We start from the raw sequence: 26,473 nt of genomic DNA on the forward strand, positions 1-26,473 counted from the left end.
ACGAGTACTTTGGCTTTCCAATCCACCTCTCGTGGATCATATCCTTATTCCATGATATCCAAACTCCTTTTCCATCCTCCTCTCATGGATTATTGTCTTCTTCTTCGGCCTCAAAACTTTGTTCAAAAGTGCCTCATGCAAATGGTACTGTAGCACCCCTCGAAGTCACTGTAGCAGTTTACTGAACCTTACTGTAGCAGTTTACTGAACTTGATGTTTCTTCATTTTCTTCTTTTGGAGACTAATAATTACAAATAAATTCTAACACATTTTTGGTATCATCAAAACCTAATAACAAATATTCCCAACACATTGGGGTGATAATAATAACCCATGTTCTTAAACAGAATGACTTTTTTTTTATGTGCCAATATATTGTATTAGATTTCTACTATATGTACCCCATTTTTCTACTCTCTCACTTTTACTCCATGACGTGACAATGAATGATTAGTTATCATAATCTTGTGGTTCTAAGAAAAATGTCAACATCAATATTTTGTGAAAAGAAGTAAAAGTTAGGAGGATAAGTAGTATTTTTCCTATTTATGGAGTTGATCTCGAGTTAAAAAGACAGGATAAATAAATACTATATTTGTAACTAATGATTGAATTGACGTACTTGGCATTGCGTAAGAAATGAGAACATCATGGAGGTCAAAAATCAGTCGCCATTTATACAGTATCGTTGTATAGATAGCCACTTTTTTAGAAAACTTTTTTATATGAATGGACTAATATGCATGTAAATAAATTACTGCTATCCCATTTTATGAACAGTGACTATTTGATTAATTGTATACGGAATCACAATTTTATTACTATACGAAACATTATTATTATTATTATTATTATTATTATTATTATTATTATTATTAATGCAAGTTGCAACGTAGAATATGATAAGTATTATTTGAATGGCAACCAACCAAATTGATTAGGCGGTTGACTTACTAACTATGAGGTTATAAATTGACTTTCAATGGGTGGCCTATTAACTTTTTATTTTTTTTTATTTTTATAGTTAGAATCGGTCAATTATAGACAATATAAGATGATTTATCTCATCGTGATCATTTATCAACTAATTTAATTAATACATGTTATTAATTAGTAACTTATGATCTTCCTCGTCACCTAAAAATATAAAGTTAGTCTAGCATGCAATCCGTATTAATTAATGTGACTGCATCAGCACATACTTTAAGCGTGGGGTTGGCTCCAATTTCGACATTTTAAATACAAGAAGCATATGTACAAAATGATTAACAGTACAAACATGAACATAAATTAGGAATATAACTTTGATTGACACTTATTAAATTTTTAGATATTTGAACTGATATTTAATTGAGTACCGATTCTAGTTATTGAAATATAAATTTACAAATTTCTCCTTTCCATTAACCGTTCGTAGGAGGACTACCTTTTTTTTTTTTTTTTTTNCATTTTGATCCACCTCTCACGAGTCTTTTGGCTTTCCAATCCACCTCTCGTGAGTTATATCCTTCTTCTATGACATCCAAACTCCTTTCTCATCCACCTCTCGTGGATTTTTATGTTCTTCTTTGGCCTCAAAACTCCGTTCAAAAACGTCTCCTGCGGATGGTACTGTAGCACCTCTCGAAGTACTGTAGCATCTCTCGAAGTACTGTAGCAGCGCGAACTTGATGTCTTGCAACCATTTTAATCTACCTCTCACGAGTACTTTGGCTTTCCAATCCACCTCTCGTGGATCATATCCTTATTCCATGATATCCAAACTCCTTTTCCATCCTCCTCTCATGGATTATTGTCTTCTTCTTCGGCCTCAAAACTTTGTTCAAAAGTGCCTCATGCAAATGGTACTGTAGCACCCCTCGAAGTCACTGTAGCAGTTTACTGAACCTTACTGTAGCAGTTTACTGAACTTGATGTTTCTTCATTTTCTTCTTTTGGAGACTAATAATTACAAATAAATTCTAACACATTTTTGGTATCATCAAAACCTAATAACAAATATTCCCAACACATTGGGGTGATAATAATAACCCATGTTCTTAAACAGAATGACTTTTTTTTTATGTGCCAATATATTGTATTAGATTTCTACTATATGTACCCCATTTTTCTACTCTCTCACTTTTACTCCATGACGTGACAATGAATGATTAGTTATCATAATCTTGTGGTTCTAAGAAAAATGTCAACATCAATATTTTGTGAAAAGAAGTAAAAGTTAGGAGGATAAGTAGTATTTTTCCTATTTATGGAGTTGATCTCGAGTTAAAAAGACAGGATAAATAAATACTATATTTGTAACTAATGATTGAATTGACGTACTTGGCATTGCGTAAGAAATGAGAACATCATGGAGGTCAAAAATCAGTCGCCATTTATACAGTATCGTTGTATAGATAGCCACTTTTTTAGAAAACTTTTTTATATGAATGGACTAATATGCATGTAAATAAATTACTGCTATCCCATTTTATGAACAGTGACTATTTGATTAATTGTATACGGAATCACAATTTTATTACTATACGAAACATTATTATTATTATTATTATTATTATTATTATTATTATTATTATTAATGCAAGTTGCAACGTAGAATATGATAAGTATTATTTGAATGGCAACCAACCAAATTGATTAGGCGGTTGACTTACTAACTATGAGGTTATAAATTGACTTTCAATGGGTGGCCTATTAACTTTTTATTTTTTTTTATTTTTATAGTTAGAATCGGTCAATTATAGACAATATAAGATGATTTATCTCATCGTGATCATTTATCAACTAATTTAATTAATACATGTTATTAATTAGTAACTTATGATCTTCCTCGTCACCTAAAAATATAAAGTTAGTCTAGCATGCAATCCGTATTAATTAATGTGACTGCATCAGCACATACTTTAAGCGTGGGGTTGGCTCCAATTTCGACATTTTAAATACAAGAAGCATATGTACAAAATGATTAACAGTACAAACATGAACATAAATTAGGAATATAACTTTGATTGACACTTATTAAATTTTTAGATATTTGAACTGATATTTAATTGAGTACCGATTCTAGTTATTGAAATATAAATTTACAAATTTCTCCTTTCCATTAACCGTTCGTAGGAGGACTACCTTTTTTTTTTTTTTTTTTTGAAAACTAGGAGGACTACTTTTTGACACTAGGAATTTAGGTTTCAAATTGCTGCAGAGAGATACCCAAATATATATATATAGAGAGAATTCTAATCATATGAGAACAAACTTTTGAAGTGAGAACGTGTGAACAAATTCAAACCATTGATCTGTAAGATTTGATGGATGAAAAATTAAGTAAAAACTAAGTGTGGTTATTTTCATAAATATTATAAATTTTTAAAATGAGCGGGGTCTTTTTCATAAATATTACAAAGTTTGTTTATTTTGAATCATTAGATCTGCTAAATCAATGGTTTGGATTTATCCACAAGTTCTTAGGGAATGGTTCTCACATGATTTTATACAATAAATAAATATATAATTAAATGGTTGTTTGTAATAGAGTCGATAATACTTAAAAAATGGTTGTTGATGTCGAGTGGGTGGACCCACAAAAAATTTGCGAAAAACTCTAATGGGAATTTGGAGATAAATAAAAGAGTAAATATTCAAAATGGTTCTTTGACTATGTCACAATGTTCTTACTCAATAACCTACCCAAAGGAAGATTGATTTGTGAATAATTGGATAAGAATTGAATAGTTGAAGATTTAATTGAAAAAATTTATAGTCAAAGATTAATTTTAGTATTACTAACTCTATTAGTCGTTTTCAAAAAAAAAAAAAAAAAAAACTCTATTAGTCAATACAACATCCACGGAAGTTTGATATAATGATTTCCTATTTAAAAGAGTCAATACATGCCACTTGATTACAATGTCAGTGGTATCATTTTGACTATTTATTCTAAATAAAATAAAGAATGTGCTTGAAAACACAGAATGAGCCTGCCTAATATGGCTTCAAAGTTCAATGTTATGAAAGTGGTAGGTAACGAGCCTGTCTATTTTGTCTAGGTTCAGACTTTTTAGATATTTAAAAAAAAATAAAAAAATTTGGAGTCCTATAAATACCATTCTCACCCAAACACTCTACCTGCATCATCACTTCATACCGCCCTGCTTGGCTTGGCAAAACATTGTCTTAAAGCCTTCCAGAATTTACTAGATAGTTTTTTCTTTTTCTTTTTTCTTTTTAATTGACTTTTCAAGTAAAATTACAGCTAATCGAAAATTGTGTTAAGCCAGAATTGAGAACTCTAATCCTTAACACCATGTCTTCGCATGCATCCATACCATGCTTCTCTATAGGCACCGCTCTTCATTGTCATCGCCGCACGCCAGTGGTTTTCCGATGCCAATCAGCCAACTCCAGGTATTGTTTTTCTCTTGAACCCTGCTCTTCTTCCTTCTTTTATGTATATATATATAATAATAATGGTGATTTGCGTTTAAAAAAGGCTTATCTTTTATAAATTACGTGTATAAATTAATATGTATAATATGTTAACCAACATCTTATATGTCTGCATTTAATATACTATGTACCTAAAGTACAGTTAATAATTTATGTTTAAAATTATCATGTTAATTATGTACTTCTAATTTTTAATAAGTACGAAAATTGTTAACTTGCAGGTATATAATTTATTAATTGCAGACATATAATTTTTGGATCATTATTGCAGTATAAATCGTAGTCAATGGTATAACAATTATGGTATGGGGTTGTACACCAACATGTCAAAACAAAATAATTCAGTGCAAGTGGGGTGAGATGAATGGTCATTAATATGTTTAGTCTTAGTGACCGGTGGCCCAGTTTAACAAGATGGGACTATCTATCAACTATGGGAGGAATCCTGTCACCATTATTTGAGGCTTATTAAGAGTGTGTTTGGTTGATAAGTTTTTAAAATACTATTATAGATTTTGATTATCATTTTAATTGTAAAATTATTTCCTAATAAAGCAAAAATTTTATTCCCTTCCTCATCAGCTGGTTCCAACTATTAATACTCATTTCTATTTCATCCTACTACTAAATATATAAAATACTTTCACCAAAATTCATTACTATTACCAAGTATTATGTGACACCTATTCTAATTCCGATTCACATGTGAGAACCAAACACACCCATAATATTAATCATTTGGTATTTTACAGTTCCTTAAGATCGGACAAACTGACGGCAACACTCACCAAGGATGAGTTTCTGTTCAAAAGTAAAGGGAAAGGGGAGGAATGGCAGAGGGGATTACTATACCAATTCCAAAAAGATGATATGCAAGTGCTAAATGTGATAGATGCCATACAGCACCTGGGCATCGACCAACATTTCCATGACCAAATCGGAGCCATTTTGCAGCGACAAAATCAAAAAGTTAAAATTGATTTTCAAAAAATTAATGATCTTTATGATATTTCTCTTCGCTTCAGATTGCTTAGACAAGAAGGTTACCATGTCTCATCAGGTACTAGTGGTCATCTAACATTATTTCTTAATTAATTACCAATAATTGTATTATTTTTTCTTTCTTTTTTTTTTTTTAATTATTGAAACCAGAAATAATATAATACAATTAGGTTGATGGTGAGACTAAAATCTTTTACAAATTTTTTTACCCTATCTTTTTTACTTGAAAGATGTTTTCACCAAGTTCACTAGCGAGAAAGGGCAGTTTAAAGAGGAGCTAAGCAAAGATATAAGAGGGTTGATGGCATTGCATGAAGCATCCCATTTATCAATAGAAGGAGAAGATGTTCTTGATGAAGCTGCAAAATTTAGCCGTGAGTCTCTAATAGCAAGCATGGTACATCTTGATGAATGCCAAGCCAGCATGGTTAAGAACACATTGCAATATCCGTATCATAAGAGTTTGGCCAGGTTCACAGCCAAAACCTTTATTGAAAACATGAGAATTGAAAATGAATGGGAAGCTACCCTGGTAAATTTGGCAACAATGGATTATAGCATAACCCAATCATTTTATCAAGAGGAATTTCGTCAAATTCTCAGGTGAGTTGACTTTGAATTTTGGGCAATACAATATTGTTGGTTTTATATAAAAGTTATACATGTTTCTTCAAACAAATATAAAATTTATACATGTCAAGCGATTTAATATAACTAACTGTAAATTAAAATTATAGATGGTGGAAAAGTCTTGGATTGAAGGATGAATTGGCTAAAAATCAACAGCTAAAATGGTACATATGGACATTGGCACTCATCCCTGATGCTTCCATGTCAAGAGAAAGGATAGAGCTAACCAAACCAATCGCCCTTGTATACTTTATTGATGATATTATTGATGTTTATGCCACATTTGATCAAACCAAACAATTTGTTGATGCCATCAACAGGTAGATAATATCATTTCACTTTCTTTCCTTTATAAATTCAATTTAAATGAGAAAAAACAACTTTAAAAATAAAATTTTTGTTTATGCATCATCACAATTAATATATAGTACGTGACAATATATTAAGTATTTATTTTTAGAAGAATGGGATAGAACTAATGTAATTAATTTAATTTCACAGATGGGATTTATCTGTGGGAGAAGGACTACCCGATTATATGAAGAGGTGTTTGGTTGTATTGTTCGATACAACTAATGATATCAACAACCTTGTTTTTGACAAATATGGTTGGAGTCCAATTGATCACCTTAAAAGAGCGGTATATATATTGAACAATTTTTGGTATATGCATATATTAAAACTCAAGAGTTGACTTGTTTGGACTAATATTTTGACTTTTATTGTCACAGTGGAAATGTTTGTGTAGTGCTTACATAACCGAAGCTAAGTGGTTTGCTACTGGAAAATCACCGACTGCTAATGAGTACTTGCAGACTGGGATTATAACTACAGGAGTTCCCATGGTTCTCATTACCTGTTTCTTTCTGTTAGGTCATGGTGCATTTGCTGGAACTACAGATATTGAAGACATGATAACTTCAGTAGGAGAAATTCTACGCCTACTAGATGACCTTGACGCCACTCAGGTAAAGTTGGTTACTAGCCTATGATTGTCATTGTCGCTAACATGATTGGTGTATGTTGTTTTTGATATGGATTTTTATGAAATATACCTCAGGGTGAGAAGCAAGATGGAAATGATGCCTCATATGTAGAGTACTACGTAAAAGAACATGAAGGTCTTTCAATAAGTGATGGAAAACAACGCGTTATCAATATGGTTTCGGAACAATGGAAACTCATAAACAAGCAGTGCCTTTCTCCAACTTCGATTCCAGCATCTTTTAGGAAATCCTGCTTAAATATTGCAAGAATGGTGCCGATGATGTACAACTATAGTGACACTCACTGTTTGTCCATTCTCCAGAAACAAATTATGTCCATGTTTTCTACCATCAATGGCGAATCTAGCTATTTGGCTACAGTAGCTGGCTTGGGAATTGAAACCGCTGAGAGGCATGAGTTATAAGATTATGCAAACTATGATGTACAGTAAATAACTTGTTCGATATGCATGGTTTATTGTAATAATTTATTTATAGTGTCTTTATCTATCAATGGTTGATTTGAAATATGATAATAAAGGATAATATATTGGGACTTGTATAGTTGTAGCATTCGCTAAAGAAATTAAAATCCAAATTGAAGCAAAGCATATTCGTACTAACTTTAAAAGTAGCACCTACAAAAATTACTCCATACTATTGGATTTTATGAGTGTCACATTAGGTTTAAGTTTAATTTTTTTTTTTTTTCAAAATGAGATCAGAGTAAAAACTAATCATGTATTTAGTAAGTACTTATTGACTTATTGTTATGAAAATTGTTGACCATTTCCGATCAATGTACTGTGCTTTCCGACTTTTGAACCCTACTTAAACAAACAAGTAGCACGTGAAGCATCCTCTCTGTCACCAAGGTTTGCCCGCTTTGACAATGTCAGTGTGTGTATATATATATATATATATATATATATATATATATATGGGCGCGCTCCAATGAAAACGGGTGCCCAGGAGAGAAATAAGAACGATCCACAACCGTTTACGTGTCCAGATCAACGAATCAGATGTAATTTTAAAAAAACGGCGCGATGGCATTTTTGTAAATATCTCGAACTTTGGTGCAAGTAAATGTGTTATAAGTGCAAGTAGTTGGTGCACATTTGCAAGTAAAAAGTGCATGTAAAATCACTTACAAGTGCAAGTAATTAACTTGTTAACATTCGTGCATCTAAGTGCAACTAATTATACCATTATGTGCAACTAGTTATAAAGTTAGGTGCACTTAGTATTGATGCTCAATGTACATTTTACTTGCACATGTAATACATTTTACATGCACTTGTGCACCTATTTTCACGTACAAATGCAAGTAATTTACCTTGTTAACATTCATACACCTAAGGTCACCAGTTATAACCTTAGGTGCAACTACATTTGGACACGTGGCGCGCGACGATTGGTTCACAGTTCTCTCCTGGGCGGTGCATTAACGCAGTCCTTTTATATATATATATATATATATAAAATATATATATATAAAAGACCGTTCTTCTCTAAGAACGGTGGCAGATGCTCAACATTTTGTAGATTGTTTAACAACGGTCGCAGAAAGTTCAAGGCTTTTTGCGATCCTAGTATCCTTGACCATTGTAAAACAGTTGCAAAAAGCCTTTTACAAGGGGTGGCGAATTAGTTGTCCTTTTCTAGTGTTCGAATTGACGAGAGAAAGTTGAATGGCATGGATGATTATAATAGTTCCTTTAATATACACTCAACAATGTTGGCTGATAATCGATTATCAGCCACAACAAACATGTGATCAATTGAATGGCAGTGATGGATTGTAATAGTTCCTTTACTATACACTCAATACTGTTGACAGATAATCGACTATCAGCCACAACAAACATGTGGTTAAAAACGCAGAATGGGCCTGCCTATTTTGGCTTCAAAGTCCTGAAAGTTACGTTGTGGGTAATGAGCCTGCCAATTCTGGCTTCAAAGTGATGAAGAAAGTGGTAAGTACCGATTTTTTAATTTTTTGTTTTTAAATTCTGGGGTTCTATAAATACCATTCTCACCCAAACACTCTACCTGCATCATCACTTCATACATTCATCATACAGCCCTGCTTGGCTTGGCAAAGCATTGTCTTAAAGCCTTCCAGATTTTACTAGAAAAGCTTTTTTTAATCGACTTTTCAAGTAAAATTACAGTTAATCGAAAAGTGTGTTAAGCGGGAAGAAGTCTTGAAAAGATAAATGAGAATTATAATCCTTAACACCATGTCTTCAAATGTATCCATACCATGCTTCTCTATAGGCACCGCTCTTCATTGTCGTCGCCGCACGCCAGTGGTTTTCCGATGCCAATCAGTGAACTCCAGGTATTGTTTTTCATGCTCTTCTTCTTTCTTATAATTCAATCCCTTTGCTCATCGACCAAGAAGATATGTTTGATCGAGTTTGTGTTTGGTTGTAATTTGAGTTATATATAAATTATTTTATGGTGATTTGGGTTTTAAAAAGGCTGAGCTTTTATAAATTACATGTTAACCAACATTATTATGTACCTACCTTAACAATTTGTGTCTATAATTATTAAATGATATGCTTTTTTTTTTTTTTTAAATAATTTGTTAACAAGTACAAAAATTGTTAACTTATAAGTACAAAATGTATTAACTGAGCAAACACAAAATTTTTGAATCAGAGTTCACAATGCAATATGAAGCCTGATCTATAGTATAATAATTGTGTTATGGGTTGTGCCCCAACATATCAAAATCAAAAAATAATACTCCGTAGTAATAATAATAATAATAATAATAATAATAATAATTCAGTGCAAGTAGTGTGAGATTTTTTTTTGGGTGCATCAGAGGGGCGGAAGCCCCAAGATTAGTAATGCAGTGCAAGTGGCGTGAGATGAATGGTCATTAATATGTTTAGTCTTAGTCATAGATGGTCCAGTTTAACAAGATGGGACTATGGGAGGTACATCTCCTGTCACCATTATTTCAGACTTATTTAATATTAATCATTTGCTATTTTACAGTTCCTTAAGATCGGAAAATATGACGGCAACACTCTCCAAGGATGAGTTTCTACTCAAAAGTAAAGGGAAAAGGGAGGAATGGCAGAGGGGATTACTATACCAATTCCAAGAAGATGATATGCAAGTGCTAAATGTGATAGATGCCATACAGCACCTGGGCATCGACCACCATTTCCATGACCAAATCGGAGCCATTTTGCAGCGACAACATCAAAAACTTAAAATTGATTTTCAAAAAATTAATGATCTTTATGATATTTCTCTTCGCTTCAGATTACTTAGACAAGGAGGTTATCATGTCTCATCAGGTACTAGTTGTCATCTAACATTATTTATTTATTAATTACTAATAATTGTATTGTTTTTTTTTCTTTTATTATCGAAACCACAAATAATATAATACAATTATGTTGATGATGAGACTAATAAAATCTTTTACAAATTTTTTTACCCTGTCTTTTTACTTGAAAGATGTTTTCACCAAGTTCACTAGCGAAAAAGGACAATTTAAGGAGGAGCTAAGCAAAGATATAAGAGGGTTGATGGCTTTGCATGAAGCATCCCATTTATCAATAGAAGGAGAAGATGTTCTTGATGAAGCTGCAAAATTTAGCCGTGAGTCTCTAATAGCAAGCATGGTAAATCTTGATGAATGCCAAGCCAGCATGGTTAAAAACACATTGCAATATCCGTATCATAAGAGTTTGGCCAGGTTCACAGCCAAAACCTTTATTGAAAACATGAGAATTGAAAATGAATGGGAAGCTACCCTGGTGAATTTGGCAACAATGGATTATAGCATAACCCAATCATTTTATCAAGAGGAATTTCGTCAAATTCTCAGGTGAGTTGACTTGCAAATATATAATATTGTTGGTTTTATATAAAATTTCTACATGTCTAAGCCATTTAATGTAACTAACTGTAAATTAAAATTATAGATGGTGGAAAGGTCTTGGATTGAAAGATGAATTGGCTAAAAATCAACAGCTAAAATGGTACATATGGACATTGGCACTCATCTCTGATGCTTCCATGTCAAGAGAAAGGATAGAGTTAACCAAGCCAATCGCCCTTGTATACCTTATTGATGATATTATTGATGTTTATGCCACATTTGATCAAACCAAACAATTTGTTGATGCCATCAACAGGTACGTAGATAATATCATTTCACTTTCTTTCCTTTATAAATTCAATTTAAATGAGAAAAACAACTTTAAAAATAAAATTTATGTTTATGCATCATCATAATTAATATATAGTGACAATATATTAAATATTTATTTTTAGAAGAATGGGATAGAACTAATGTAATTAATTTAATTTCACAGATGGGATTTATCTGTGGGAGAAGGACTACCGGATTATATGAAGAGGTGTTTGGTTGTACTTTTTGATACAACTAATGATATCAACAACCTTGTTTTCGACAAATATGGCTGGAGTCCAATTGATCACCTTAAAAGAGCGGTATATATAGAACAATTTTTGGTATATGCATATATTAAAACTCAAAAGTTGACTTGTTTGGACTGATATTTTGACTATTATTGTCACAGTGGAAATGTTTGTGCAGTGCTTACATAACTGAAGCTAAGTGGTTTGCTACTGGAAAATCACCGACGGCAAATGAGTACTTGCAGACTGGGATTATAACTACAGGAGTTCCCATGGTTCTCATTACCTGTTTCTTCCTATTAGGCCACGGTGCATTTGTTGGAACTATAGATATTGAAGACATGATAACTTCGGTAGGAGCAATTTTACGCCTATTAGATGACCTTGACGCCACTCAGGTAAAGTTGGTTGCCTATATATAATTATTATTGTCGCTAGCTAACATGATTGGTGTTGTTTTTTATATGGATTTTTATGAAATCTGTGCAGGGTGAGAAGCAAGATGGAAATGATGCCTCATATGCAGAGTACTACGTAAAAGAACATGAAGGTTTGTCAATAAGTGATGGAAAACAACGCATTATCAATATGGTTTCAGAACAATGGAAGCTCATAAACAAGCAGTGCCTTTCTCCAACTCCGATTCCAGCATCTTTTAGGAAATCCTGCTTAAATATTGCAAGAATGGTGCCGATGATGTACAACTATAGTGATACTCACTGTTTACCCATTCTCCAGAAACAAATCATGTCCATGTTTTCTACCATCAATGGCGAATCTATTCGGCTACGGTAGCTGGCTTGGGAATTGAAACCGCTGAGATGCATGAGTTATAAGATTATGCAAACTATGATGTACAGTAAAGAACTTGTTCGATATGCATGGTTTATAGTAATAATTTATTTGTAGTTTCCTTATCGATCAATGGTTGATTTGAAGTCAGATAATAAAGGACAATATATTGGGCCTTGTATAGTTGTAGCACTGGCTAAAGAAATTAAAATTAAAATTGAAGCAAAGAATATTGGTACTAACTTTAAATGTAACCAGGCCCGTCCCTGAGCAAGGGCAGGCTTGCCCAGGGCCCATGTGCGGAGGGGCACATCCTACTCCCAATATATATATATAGTATATATATGTGTATAAGTAAATAATATGTGTATAGTTTAATAATTGATTTAATAGTTTGGCTGGTAATATATTTTAATTTCAAATCTTTTAATTCAAGGACATGGGATTGACCCCTTCCGTTTACATACATTTTAGAAAAACAAATTTATGGAATACCTCAAGTCCTCAACTCTTACGCTTTGCTTATTTTCTAATGTATTTTTAAAAAAAATTACTGAAATTCATCACCTTTTACCTTTTTTTTTTGCTTATTTTCTAATGTATTTTTATAAAAAAAAAAATTTTAATTTATATTTTTTTTATGTTTAATAGTATTTTTAATGTAGTTTCTAAATATATAAATTTTTACATACTAATACTAAACATATTATGAAAAATGGAATTAAACATAACATTAATCAAGTCATTTTAATCAAACAAGACATATAAAATACAACGGAGGGGGTTATATGATATATTTTGAGATTCAATTATGAAAAAAAAAATTAAAAGATAATTTACTCCGTATTTTTTTTAATGAATATCTAATCAATGTAATCTAGAAGCTTCTATTATGTGTCATCGTAATAAAATTAATCTAAAAAAGTTTGAAATTTATCTAGCTAAAAGAAAAGATTATTATAATATCGTGTAAATAAAATGAATAAAATACTTGTTTTTTTTTGTGTGACTATAAAATACTTGTTAATCTTATTTAAAGTTATTGATTGATATTAGTATATTTTTCCTTATTTAGGGTGTGTTTGGTTCATGGGTTTAGACACTAGGAATGAGAATTAAAATCATAGTTAGTGGTTGATTGGCAACTTTTTAAAAACAAATACAACTATGGATTTTGATTACCCTTCAATTAAAAATTACATTTTCTAATTAAAAAGAGGTATCATTCCATCTTGGTACTCTAATTTTTAAGTTTGGATTAGTACTTTTAGATTTTTGTTTTGATTTTTCTTTTTTCATATTGATGCTTTGGATGCCATCATATTCTGATCAATTGCATTGATTTTTTGTTTTCGTATTTTTAAATATTTATTCACATTATAGGATCATATATAACCAAACATCAAAATTAGTAGTAATCATTCGAATTTCATCCTACTACTAAACATGCAAAATACTTTCACCAAAACTCATTATCATTACCAAGTATTTGATTTCCATTTCGATTTCGATTCTCATGTGCAAACCAAACACACCTTTAATGTAAATTTTAGGTATGAAATATATATATATTAACCAGGGGTCTATTTTTTTTTCGTACTCTGGGGCTATAAAATGATAGGACCGGACCTGAATGTAACATTACAATAATCACTTACTCCATGCTAGCTATTGGATTTTACGAGTGTCACATTAGGTTTAAGTTTAATTTTTTTTAAATGACAGTAAAAACTAAACATATATTTAGTAAGTGACTATTGTAATGAAATAATGATGTGATATATGGACCAATATTATGGACCAATATGACAATTATTGTCCATTTCCAATCTCCGTAATGCACTTTTCGACCTTTTGGATCAAAAAGTTCAAAAAATGGACCCTACTTAAACAGACAAGTGGCACGTGAAGCATGCATCCTCTTTACCATCATCGACTGTCCACTTTGACAGTGTATGTGTGTACACATATATAGGAGTGCATTATATGTGTGATATTTTGAGATAGAGCTTTTACCTTAAGCTATTTGGATTGCTCAGCTCCTTCTTGAGCTTGTGGTCCTACTACAAGTAAACATAGCATTTACATGTGGCAGGACCACAAGCTCAAGAAGGAACAAATACCCTCAAGTGAAAGCTCTATCTAAAAATATCACACATGTAATGCACTCGTATATATATATATTTACTTGTAGCAGGACCACAAGCTCAAGAAGGAGCAAATAGCCTAATGTGAAAGCCCGATCTATCTCAAAATACCTCGCATGTAATGCACTCTTAATTATATATATGTCAATTACCATGTAGTGTAATGGTATTTGAATTACTTTTTTAAATGAGTAGTCATAAATTCGAACCTTGATTGTGAAACTTTATTATTTGAAAAGCAGGATATAGTGATGAACTTAGCCGCCAACAATCTTCTAAAAATCACTAATTATTTAGATTTGGTCATTCACCAACCTCTAAACTCACCGACCTCTGAACAACAATATGGTTCATTGGAAGCAGTGGCCGAGCCACAATGGGGGCACTGGGGGCAACTGCCCCCACTCACCTCACCCCATCCCATATATATATATATATATATATATATATATTTCTATTCAAATGTGGCAGCGCCTTTCCGTGCGGTTTACACTACTCAATGTTAAGAAACGCACCACAATGAAAATGCATAAAAACATCTCATAACTCCCCTGTTTCTAATTGTGCATTTCTGAACACTGTGTGGTGTATTTTTTTTATACCTAATGGTGTGTTTTTTGGTGATGTGTACCTAATAGTGCATATTTGTGTGGTGCATCTCTTAACATTGAGTGGTGTAAACCGCACCAACCACAGGGGAAGGCGCGGCCACACCTGAACTCTACTATATATATATGGTAGGGTTCCAGTGAGACAACTTGCTTAGGTAAGATCGTGAGATCACATCTTGTGCATCCATGTAATACTTTTTAATGGTCTAGATTGATTGACGCACACACTTCGTTCGCACACATTTAATCACCGTTCGCACACACTTCAACTTGGAATCTTAATCAATCTAGATTCTAGACCATTAAAAAATTTTGAGATCAAATCTTGTACATCAACCACCGTTCGCACACATTTAATACCGTTTGTACACATTTAATCACCGTCCGCACACACTTAATCACCATTCGCACACATTTTATTACGGTTCGCATACACTTCAACTTGGCATCTTAAATCAATCTAGACCATTAAATTATTAAATGGATGCACAAGATCTGATCTCACGATCTTACCTAAACAAGTGATCCATATGATCCTAACTATATATAGTACATTTTTAGATATAAGTATATGAAAACAGATATAGGTAAATAATTGATTAGTTAGTTTAGTTTAGTTGGTTGGTGTGCACTTTTACTAAAAAAGAACAAGGGTTAGAGTCATCACTGAGGCTATGCTTTTCTCTATCTAATGAAGCACAAAGAGTTAATATCGCCTCTACTGAGATATTTTTCTGGTTCCGTCACTAACCAGAAGTATATTATATGTACAGCTAATCCTAGGACGGGACTAGAATACATACAACGAATACAATCAAATGAAACTGGATTCCAGTGAACTTCACGAATTTCACGTGTTGCACCGCCTGACCCTACACTTGAAAAAGGTTTCGACTAATAATTGGACACAAGAAAGAGACAAAATCAATCCAACAATAATTGTTTAGGTAATGAGAACCACATAATTTCCCTTATCTTGAGTTTTCCCCAAAACTTCTATAAATTAAACATCGTCTTTGAGACCACTCATCAACTTCATTTCATCTATCCACCAATTAACGTTGTTGCAGAAACCCATGGCAGTCCTTCCCTCCCTACTAAATTTCAAACCTCTGCAGCATCCCCTTGCACTTCAAGTACTGCAGTCTCATGAATCTAATATGGTATGTTTGTAGTATATGTACGTACAAATATGGAAAAGATAGAAAATGCATGCATGCAGTCCAATCCAAATTAATTAATTAAGCTATATATATGATGATTTAATTTGCAGGTGAAATATCCTCAGCAGAAACAATTGGAAATGCGTCATTTGCTGCTTGATCATCACGTGCAAGAAGCAGACAGTTTAAAAGCACTGGTAGTCATCGATACCATGCAGCGCTTTGGCATCGATCACTACTTTGAACATCAAATCACGCAATGTCTGAAGAACCAACATTCTCAACCTCTTCTTTATAACCATAATGGTGATCATCATCTTTATGCAGTTTCACTTCGTTTTCGACTGTTAAGGCAACAAGGTTTCCACGTCCCTTCAGGTACTGTGCTTTAATTCAACTCTTAATTTTACAGTACTAAAATTAGCTGCAAAAAAGTTAACTCGTGTTGTGAAATGTAACAGATGTATTCAACAGCTTCAAAGGTGAGAATATGAAGTTTAAGAATGCATTGTCGGAAGACATAAGGGGGCTCATGTCTTTGCATGAAGCCTCACATCTGTGCATAGAAGACGACGAAGACATCTTAGATGAGGCGTTCCTATTTTCTACCAATTTTCTCACCGCAAGATTGCCACATCTTGATGATTCCCATGCCTCCATGGTTCAAAACACACTGCACTATCCCCATCACAAAAGCTTGCCTCGCTTCATGACAAATCATTATCTTAAAAATCATGACCTCAAAACGGATTGGGAGAAGCTCCTAGCAAATTTAGCAATAATGGATCACAACGTCATGCAACGTAAATACCATGAAGAAATCCTTCAGGTTTTCGAGTGAGTTGAATACTTTATTATAACTCTTTAATTTTTTTTTTTTAATCTATATACATTTTAATAGTTTGGGGTACATACTTTTGTCATGTAATATAAGATGGTGTAAAGGGCTTGGTTTATCGGAGGAGTTGAAGCTAGCCAGGAATCAACCACTCAAGTGGTACATTTGGTCTATGGCTATGGCTACGGATCCATGTTTGTCAAAGCAAAGAATAGAGATAACCAAGCCAATCTCCCTTGTCTACATCGTGGATGACATTTTTGATATTTATGGTACAATTGATGAACTTACTCTTTTCACAGAAGCAATAAACAGGTGTGTATAGTAATACAATATTTTTTTTTCACGAAACAAGCTTACTCTCTTCACATAAGCAATCAACAAGCTAAGATGGTCTAATGGAAATATTTTTCTGTGGACTATAGGTGGGAATTCCCGGAAATTGATAAATTACCAAATTACATGAGAATGTGTTTCAAGGTAATTCAAGAAACCACACATGAGATCAGCAATGTAGTTTACCAAGAGTTTGGATGGAACCCTATAGACTATTTGAAAAAAGCGGTAAGCTAGCTAGTACACAATAATCTTCTCATCTAATTTCGAAAAGCTAAACGTTAGTTATATTTATTAGCGTGTTTTAATTTGACGACAGTGGACAAGTTTGTGCAATGCATTTCTAACCGAGGCAAAGTGGTTTGCCTCTGGGCACTCACCAAAGGCAGATGTGTACTTGAAAAATGGGATAATAAGCTCAGGAATACCCATGGTCCTCACCAACCTCTTCTTTCTCTTGGGCTATGGTGAATCCACTGGGACCACAGATATTGAAGGCATTATATCTTCAGTAGCCGCAATTCTTCGCCTCCTGGACGACCTAGGAACTGCAAAGGTGAATCATAATTCGTTATTCTATTAAATTGATCAGATGCCCTAGCTTACAAAGGACCACAAAGATACCGTTAAACCAGCCTAGGTTGTCTTCAAATCATGAAGATTAATAGACTATTTCGGTTGATAGTCAAACTTATAACTTTATAATTAACAAATTAATTAACAAGGCTAACCACCTTAGTTGGGTCCCTACAAACAATACATACTTTTTGACAGTTTGTTGTATTATAGGATGAGGAACAAGAAGGAAAAGATGGATCTTACATGGAGTACTACATGAAAGAGCAACAAGGTTGGTCATTAAGTGATGGAAGGCAGCATGTTCTAGATAAGGTTTCCCAGCAGTGGAAGCTACTAAATAAGCATTGCCTCTCGTCAACCACAATTCCAACATCATTCAAAACAGCTTGTCTAAATGTAGCGAGATTGGTTCCGATGATGTACACTTACGACGACAACCATCGCCTTCCTGTCCTTGAAGAGCATGTCAAGTTTATGTTTTCAAATATCAAGGAAGACTTGATGTGGTGAAAGTGATTATAAATTCAGTAATTTTGTTACTTGCTAGATGATTTATGTGATTTCGGCATTGGATTATTGTTAGAAATATTAATGGAATAAACTGCATGCTTGGCAATTATTGGAATAACCGTACTCACAATCCCCTGAGAACAACATATTTCCGTACGCTCACTATCATTATTTTCGCTACACGAGGAATCCTGCACAAAAAACAAGGCCCACGTTTTACATGTGAACACGTAATTCACAAATAAATGAAATAACCAGACAAATCCCAAAAGGAAATTAAAATGGCATTTAGGTTTCTTTTGAGGCAATAATACAAGAATAATCAAGAATATAAAATAATTAAAAATCAAACACTCATTAATTCATGAATAACTTAGATATTATTTGTTACTTTCCTGTTAATTAAAATTATGGGTAATATAATTGCAACAAATATATTTATTTTTGTTGAAAAATTAATTTACATGTTTGGTATTACACAGAAATCATAACAATTAAATTACCAAAAAATTATTTTAAACATTGATTCATTTAAACTTTTCAAATAAATATATTCAAATCTTCAATATACCTTTACATTTGATTCATGTTCAATGATGAGCTCTCAAGATCTAAGCTCTCTACAAATTTACATGTGCAATCAATCCAAATCATAGTGAAATTTAGTTTGACATAAAAAAAAAAAAAACATTTACAAAAAAAACATGATTTTCACCTTTACAAGTTGTACATAAAAATTTTACGGGCCTATTTATTTTTTATTATTTATTTGTATTTTATTTTAGAGTAAATGATAGCTCATCCGGCCCATAATAAAGTGATTGGGTTTTGCTAAAACGTTATGGCAGGTAAGTATATATAATCACAAGTAACTATGCACTAGCATTAGGAAATACACAGGAAGTTAAGTAATTCGTAATAAGTTGTAAAGTTAAGGTAACTAAACAAAATATCAAAAAACACATATAAAAAAAAAGAAGATAAATACGAAATAAAGAAATAGGACTCAAGCTAGGAGCATTATCTTTTAGATGCTTCAATAACATATGAGATTAGGGAGAACAAATAACCAATGAATCAAGCAGAAATGCATGTAGGTATCTTAATTTGTCTAATGCCACTTCCATGACTATGAGCAAATAAACAAGAATTAAAACAAGGAATTGCTCCACTCTTATGGTGTATAAATTTCAAGTTCATCAAGCACACAAGCATATTAAATCCCCAATTTCCCTATTTTCCTAAGATCAAATCGGGTTTATGCAAGGAGTGTCTCAAATCCTTACCCAATTCTCATTGTAGCCAAGTATTCTCCAAATACATGCTAATAAATTTGTACATCAAACATTAACTAGATATAAACGCAAAACATTCACAAACACATTAACCCTAGTCTCCAACTAGAGTAATTTATTGATTTTTTTAGTTTGATCGGCCGATCAGTGCAGTTATATGAGTAATTTAGACTGATCTTTGTGATCCTTTGCTTGTTAGTGCAATCTAAACCAGTGCAGTTATATGAGTAATTTAGATTGGTCTTTGTGATCCTTTACTCGTTAGTGCAATCTAAACCAATCCTTCTAGTCCTTTACCCGGTAGTGTCCCAAGACAGGTTTACCAATGCACATTCCACTGAAAATTGTTATTCAATTTGGCTATGAATATGTTCCGCTCATTTTGGACAATCTAAGTAATGATGGTGATGGATAAATACCCAAGGACTACTGTAGGAATACAATGTGTATAGTCCGTGTATTATTGTACCCCTAAACGGTCGGGTTGTCCCTTAGAAATTGTTAAAGGGCAAGTGACCTTTGGGGAATATTATATTCCTGAAGAATCAGGTCCTATTTCTAAAGGACATGACCCCCCACTGTAATGGCATCCTCGGATCCCGGATTCAATTCGGAAGATTCACTCCTATCTCTCTTTAGTTCTTGGCTCTTTTCTCCAAGAAGAAGCCATGGCTTCCTTTCCCCTTCTCCCTGCATTCATGTATACATATTCCATACACTACATCATACACAATCAACATCACGTGGTGTAAATCCGTACCCCGTTTACATTTCCGCCATCATTGGCGCCGTCCGTGGGGAATGCGATGAAATGCCGTGTTCCTCTAATCAACCGAATGGTATTCACCATCCTCGTCACCGTCACAACTCACTGTCACTGTCGCTGCTCACCGGAAAATATAGCGCTCCACCACCATCTCCGTCATAGAGCATCCCACCACCTCCAATCTCCTCCTTCTCCACTGTCGCCGCACAGGAAATAAAATACACCATGCCGCCACGTTACCGCATCATCTTCAGCCTCTCCCGGCAGCAGAAACCACGAACGGAGAAGCATCAGTGCTCGCTATTGTTGCTCGAGATCCAAGCACGCTGTCCCTCCGTTTTCTCTCTCAGCCCCGACTCCCGCTCCGCCACCTTCATCATCATCCAAATCATCTCCTTATCATATTATGATCTTCGTTGGTCAACACAAAAAAAGGGAAAAACACCACTGCAACCGCCACGGCCACTACACACCAGCCACCACCGCGACGCCACCGCCGACCGCTGCCTCAACCTGCGACCTCCAGCGGCTGGTTTACGCCCCTTCCTCCGGCGTCTCCGTGCTCCGCCACCACCGCATCGCCACTCGCTGTCAACGCAACCCGTCAACGAAGCAGTCATCATCGCCGCCGATCCAGCAACCACCGGTCTCCGCCGGCATTACAGCCCCCACCACGTCGTCACCCGAGCAGATTGACGAACCACCACCAGTCCGGTTCCCATCTGCTTAGCTCCAGGCCCGGCCCTGGGCAAGGGCAGGCTGCGCCCTTGCCCAGGGCCCATCTCTAGGTAGGGGCCCATAGGAATGATAGGATATATAGTATGTATATATATATATATATATGATATATATATTATATTAAAATTTTCTTTTGCTTTTATTGTTATCTGAATATTGATGAAGACGCACTCTGCGAGAAAGCGAGGAGGAGTCCAGAAGACGGCCAAACTCTTGGTCTCGCACCCACCGCCCACACCGCTCAAGAGTCCAAGCGTCGCCATCGACTCGCCGTTGCACCTTCACCCGGCCTTCTCAACGGTAAAAATGGCGTCAATAAAAGCTCAGGAACAAACAGCAAATCCACCAATCCACCATTCACGATTCACCATCCACACTCACAGACTCACCGATCCTGTCTACAAACTACAAATCCTCCATAGCAAGTAGCAACCACTGAACCACTGAACGTCTGAACCACAAGGTCTTCACTCTTCAGTCTTCACACTTCAAGTCCAGCCCTTCGGCCTTCGCCTAAGCCTTATCACCTAATTATCAGGTTATAAATTTTTCTTTTGCTCGTAATAGTATTCTATTAATTTTGCAATTCTGGCTTCCTAATTAATGATATTGTGTGCAAATGTGTAATTTTAATTTGTGAATTGCAATTAGGAATTAGGAATGTAAACTGTTTCAAGCCTGCAATTGTGAATAGGAATACTGTTGCTATTAGCCTATTAGGATTTGGGAATTAGGAATACTGCTGCTATTAGGAATTAGGAATGCCGAATACTGCTGCCTGCTGGTTTTAGGAATTAAGAATCCCGAATGCTGCAATTGTGAATTTGTGATAATTGTGTACTGTCTATACTGTTAGGAATTAGGAATGAAATTGTAATGTTATTAGGTTTAAGTACTGCCTATACTGTTTTTTTTTTTTTTTTTTTAAATTCCAAACAGCCTTTCTATGTAGAATAGAAAATGACAGTAACAATTTTAATGTGTCAATACCAGTTAATGTATCTTTCTTTGCCTTAAGACCCCATTACAAGCCAATCAAATAAATTCAAGCACACAGACAATGTATTATGTATAAACACAATTTGTGAGACTTGATACTTGACACTAACACAACTCCAATCTGTGGATCATCATCACCCCTCTCCACTTCACAATTCCTCATTTGTTTATAAAATTGTACAGCATTGGTTTGTTTTCTTTGCCTGCTTGTAAAACATCTCTGAAGCTGCTTGTACTGCCTATACTGTTAGGAATTAGGAATGAAATTGTAATTTTATTAGGTTTAATATATGAAGATTGATTTTATTTTGTAAGTTTTGTAATGTGTTTATTTATTTATTTATGCAGGGATTGAAGGCACATGTTAACCGGTTAGGGCAAGATAAAGATTTTTGATTAATTGATTCTCAAGTTCAAACAGGTGCTTTTGTTCCTTTTTTTTTTGTTAAGATCAATTTTATTTTAATTTTTATTGACCTTCCACTTGGAAGGTTTTACTTGATAATGTGTCAAACTTAACTGTAAAATCTTTATGCAATACACGATGGGAGAGTCGAATAAAAAGTGTCAAAGCTATTAGATTTCAAGCTCCTCAAATAAGGTTGGCTTTGTTAGAATTATGTGAATCTTGTGATGATGCCAAATCAAAGAGTGAAGCGGAAAGCTTGGTTAGTGCACTTGAGAGTTTTGAATTTTTACTTGGAATTGTTATTTGGTATGAAATTTTATTTGCTATTAACATGGTAAGTAAAAGGTTGCAAACAAAATCTATGTGCATTGAAACTACTAAAAATCAAATTAAAGGTGTAATAGATTTTTTTGAGAAGTATAGAAATGAAGGGTTTGTTTCTAGTATAAATATTGCCAAAAGTATTGCATGTGAGATGAACATAGAGCCTACATTTCCAATTAAACGTCGTATTATTAGGAAAAAACAATTTGATGAAAATGATTATGAGGAGGAAATGCAATCACCTGAGGAATCTTTTAGAGTTAATTATTTTCTAATTGTTGTGGATATGGCAATTGCTTCATTGAATACTAGATTTGAACAATTGAACACATTTGAAAATATTTTTGGATTCTTATATGATTCAAAAAAATTGAAGTCATTAGATAATGATGAATTAATGGAATGTTGTAATAATTTTGCATTTACTTTTTCTCATAACAATGTGTCAGATGTAGATTCAAATGATCTTTTTTTCTGAATTAAAAGTGTTACAGGTGACTTTGCCAGACAAGTTGATGTCCGCAATCGAGATTCTTGAGTTTGTCAAAGTTGCAGATTGCTACCCAACGGTTTCTATTGCTTATCGGATTCTATTGACTATACAGGTGTATTAATTGACATTAGTATTTTTGTACTCATATATAATATTTAAAATTCACTTATAAAAATTTATGTTAACTTCTAAATTTAATATGTGGCCTTTTTTTTTTCCACTTGCCCCGGGCCTATAAAACTATAGGAACGGCCCTGCTTAGCTCGTCTGCTCTTCGACGTCCGTAAATGACTCCAGCCTCCACCCCTCCCACTACCGCTGGAGCCATCACTATCATCGGTCTCTCTCTCGAAAATGGCGGTACCGGTGAGGAAGACGACGAAACAGTAGTAATGGCGTGGGTAAGGGAGCTAATTTTTGCATATTGTTATTGCAATCATTAAAGGAGGCAAGATGCTGATGTTTCACGTGATGCCCCATTCAATTTACTATTTTCAATAATAATATTATTATTGTAGAGGTAGCAGAATTTATGGAATGGTTTGGCAGTATGTTAGGCTTTTTTCTGGAAGTGGGAAAATTGATTGTCTTTAGCTTTTAGCTTTAGCACAATGGGATTAAGCCATGTATTTTTAATGAAAAAATAGTGTAGCCGTGGTCCCATTTCAATGTAAAAGGAGTGCCGGATTCTTCGTGTCCGTGAATGAAGGTGATAAATGCAGTTGACCATGGTGAACAATGTCGCCGCATCACACCACTACCGGATTTCCATGGTGCCACCGCTCCATCACCACGGCCCCCTCCATCGCAGCCACGATGTCTCTCTCTCCTTCCCTCGTCGGAGCAAAACGCTAAAGTCGTTATAGCTGCCGTAACCAAGCTTCCCTCAACTATCAAACACCACTTCATCATCACCTTCCTACTGCCCGCCACTGAGACCACCGTACCGGTAGAACTCCGGTAGCCTGTGTCGAACTTGGATTTTCATCGACCAGCTCATCTCCTCCGGCCACCGTCGCCACCCTCTTCGGCTCGCACTCCAAACCACCAGGACCCATAATATTTTCTTTATTATTGTTTTGTCTTGTATTGGCTTTGGAATGGGAAAATAAGAGTAAAAAAGGGAAGGGTGTTGGGCATAGGGTGAAGAAAATAATAAAAGTGGGGGAAGAAAAGACAAAAAAGTGAAAAAGACAAAAATGGTGGGAAGAATAAAAGAAAGTGGAGAAAATTGTGGAAGAAAGTGGGAAGAAAAGACAAAAAAGAAAAATGACAAAAGGTTGTGGGAGAAAGAAATCAGGAGAAAGGAAAGAAAATAAGGAAAAGAACAAAAATATATATAATATAGTGTAGTGGAAGACAAAAGTACCACTCTAATATATTATTGTTATCTTCGGAAGGGATATTTCTCCAATATGTTCCCATCACCACGCTCCTGTACGAAAATTATTGAAGATGAAGACTTCAATGAAGGTGGAGATTATTGAAGACTTGGAGATTCCAACAAAGATCAGAATTGTTGAAGACCAAGATTCCAAAGATGAAGATTGTAGTCCCTTATTAGAAATGATAGATTTTTGTATCCCGATTTTCTTTAAGGAGACTCTTGTAAAAAATAAAAAAATAAAAATAAAAACTCTCCGACTCTTCCGTTTGTGGTTTGGCCAACCTGCACGGATTTGTTGCTTGAGTGTGCCCATGCGTCGTCATGGCACTTGAAAAAAAAAAAAAAATCTCCGGCTCTTCCGTTTGGGGTTTGATCAACCTGCACGGATTTGTCCGGTTGAGTGTACCCATGCGTCGCCATGGCACTTATTTGTTCGACCTGCACGAATTTTCGTTTGGGGTTTTGTTTAACCTGCATGAACTTTCGTTGGGGGTTGTTATCAAGGCCGCTTTTCAGCGATGAATCTATCTCGCTTTTCAGCGATGATTAAATCCTGCTTCTCAGCGATGAGACCCCTGCGGTCGTCAAAGTACCAGCTTGGTAAAAAAGATGCCTTTGGCACAAAAAATCGCGCGCAGTACAATGGCTTTGGGTGCCCGCACAACCCCAAAGTTGTGCATTAAGTCGTTAGGTATCCCTCGGAGTGAGGGTTCATTTTTAGTTATAGAAGTGGAGTTAGGAACTAACTTAGGATTTGCATATCAGGATAGGCATGCATTACACGCATATTTGCATTTTTTATCTCAACTTTTTTGCAGGAAGATGTCTACTCCATACCCTGAAAAGCTCACTGGACGATGGACATGAAGAATCACTGGAGATTCAACCTGGAAAGGTTGATCAAGCTGCATAAACAACCAAGACAAACCCTTAATAGTCTTAAATGATTACGCCTTTTTGGTTGTACTCTTTTTCCCTTAGCTAGGTTTTTTCCCATAAGGTTTTTAACGAGGCAACCAGCGTAAATCACGCCCCTCATGCTCAACTCAACTCACGCTGTCCCTCCGTTTTCTCTCTCAGCCCCGACTCCCGCTCCGCCACCTTCATCATCATCCAAATCATCTCCTTATCATATTATGATCTTCGTTGGTCAACACAAAAAAAGGGAAAAACACCACTGCAACCGCCACGGCCACTACACACCAGCCACCACCGCGACGCCACCGCCGACCGCTGCCTCAACCTGCGACCTCCAGCGGCTGGTTTACGCCCCTTCCTCCGGCGTCTCCGTGCTCCGCCACCACCGCATCGCCACTCGCTGTCAACGCAACCCGTCAACGAAGCAGTCATCATCGCCGCCGATCCAGCAACCACCGGTCTCCGCCGGCATTACAGCCCCCACCACGTCGTCACCCGAGCAGATTGACGAACCACCACCAGTCCGGTTCCCATCTGCTTAGCTCCAGGCCCGGCCCTGGGCAAGGGCAGGCTGCGCCCTTGCCCAGGGCCCATCTCTAGGTAGGGGCCCATAGGAATGATAGGATATATAGTATGTATATATATATATATATATGATATATATATTATATTAAAATTTTCTTTT

The 26,473-nt window shown here is 35.0% G+C and overlaps 3 protein-coding genes and 1 long non-coding RNA gene across 7 annotated transcripts; all 4 read left to right on the forward strand.

Moving 5' to 3' along the window:
- The first annotated feature begins 4,146 nt into the window (after nucleotides 1-4,146).
- LOC116029228 ((3S,6E)-nerolidol synthase 1-like) lies at nucleotides 4,147-7,637 on the forward strand. The gene is made up of 7 exons (XM_031271137.1): nucleotides 4,147-4,404; nucleotides 5,199-5,506; nucleotides 5,679-6,051; nucleotides 6,186-6,398; nucleotides 6,580-6,718; nucleotides 6,810-7,046; nucleotides 7,139-7,637. Exons 1-7 carry the CDS (start codon nucleotides 4,304-4,306, stop codon nucleotides 7,487-7,489), a joined length of 1,722 nt encoding a protein of 573 aa, XP_031126997.1. The 5' UTR covers nucleotides 4,147-4,303; the 3' UTR covers nucleotides 7,490-7,637.
- A 1,476-nt stretch (nucleotides 7,638-9,113) lies between these two features.
- LOC116029230 ((3S,6E)-nerolidol synthase 1-like) lies at nucleotides 9,114-12,454 on the forward strand. The gene is made up of 7 exons (XM_031271139.1): nucleotides 9,114-9,411; nucleotides 10,083-10,390; nucleotides 10,554-10,926; nucleotides 11,024-11,236; nucleotides 11,417-11,555; nucleotides 11,645-11,881; nucleotides 11,973-12,454. Exons 1-7 carry the CDS (start codon nucleotides 9,287-9,289, stop codon nucleotides 12,276-12,278), a joined length of 1,701 nt encoding a protein of 566 aa, XP_031126999.1. The 5' UTR covers nucleotides 9,114-9,286; the 3' UTR covers nucleotides 12,279-12,454.
- Nucleotides 12,455-16,084: 3,630 nt separating this feature from the next.
- LOC116029231 ((3S,6E)-nerolidol synthase 1-like) lies at nucleotides 16,085-18,527 on the forward strand. Its single transcript, XM_031271140.1, has 7 exons — nucleotides 16,085-16,196; nucleotides 16,307-16,574; nucleotides 16,658-17,033; nucleotides 17,131-17,349; nucleotides 17,460-17,598; nucleotides 17,690-17,926; nucleotides 18,160-18,527. The coding sequence occupies exons 1-7, from the start codon at nucleotides 16,110-16,112 to the stop codon at nucleotides 18,457-18,459; spliced, it is 1,626 nt and encodes a 541-aa protein (XP_031127000.1). The 5' UTR covers nucleotides 16,085-16,109; the 3' UTR covers nucleotides 18,460-18,527.
- A 2,874-nt stretch (nucleotides 18,528-21,401) lies between these two features.
- On the forward strand, nucleotides 21,402-26,322 carry LOC116029236. 4 transcript variants are annotated; one of them, XR_004100286.1, is made up of 4 exons: nucleotides 21,402-21,796; nucleotides 22,606-23,595; nucleotides 23,730-23,884; nucleotides 25,689-26,322. It is a non-coding gene; the product is annotated as an uncharacterized LOC116029236 (long non-coding RNA). The 4 variants fall into 4 exon arrangements; XR_004100285.1 differs by lacking the exon at nucleotides 25,689-26,322 and adding an exon at nucleotides 24,131-25,151; XR_004100287.1 differs by lacking the exon at nucleotides 25,689-26,322 and having other exon boundaries at nucleotides 22,606-22,925; nucleotides 23,477-23,595; nucleotides 23,730-25,138.
- Nucleotides 26,323-26,473: the final 151 nt, after the last annotated feature.

This window comes from Ipomoea triloba, chromosome 9, assembly GCF_003576645.1.
Source record: "Ipomoea triloba cultivar NCNSP0323 chromosome 9, ASM357664v1".
Taxonomy (NCBI): Eukaryota; Viridiplantae; Streptophyta; class Magnoliopsida; order Solanales; family Convolvulaceae; genus Ipomoea; species Ipomoea triloba.

Excerpts from the sequence above, each read along its gene's own strand:
- LOC116029228 (XM_031271137.1), top strand. The coding sequence starts at position 4,304 with ATGTCTTCGCATGCATCCATACCATGCTTCTCTATAGGCACCGCTCTT. Across the intron at positions 5,507-5,678 it reads AGGTTACCATGTCTCATCAG|ATGTTTTCACCAAGTTCACT; the intron begins GTACTAGTGGTC and ends TTTACTTGAAAG. Across the intron at positions 6,719-6,809 it reads TTGATCACCTTAAAAGAGCG|TGGAAATGTTTGTGTAGTGC; the intron begins GTATATATATTG and ends TTATTGTCACAG.
- LOC116029230 (XM_031271139.1), top strand. The coding sequence starts at position 9,287 with ATGAGAATTATAATCCTTAACACCATGTCTTCAAATGTATCCATACCA. Across the intron at positions 9,412-10,082 it reads TGCCAATCAGTGAACTCCAG|TTCCTTAAGATCGGAAAATA; the intron begins GTATTGTTTTTC and ends GCTATTTTACAG. Across the intron at positions 10,391-10,553 it reads AGGTTATCATGTCTCATCAG|ATGTTTTCACCAAGTTCACT; the intron begins GTACTAGTTGTC and ends TTTACTTGAAAG.
- LOC116029231 (XM_031271140.1), top strand. The coding sequence starts at position 16,110 with ATGGCAGTCCTTCCCTCCCTACTAAATTTCAAACCTCTGCAGCATCCC. Across the intron at positions 16,197-16,306 it reads AGTCTCATGAATCTAATATG|GTGAAATATCCTCAGCAGAA; the intron begins GTATGTTTGTAG and ends TTTAATTTGCAG. Across the intron at positions 16,575-16,657 it reads AGGTTTCCACGTCCCTTCAG|ATGTATTCAACAGCTTCAAA; the intron begins GTACTGTGCTTT and ends GAAATGTAACAG.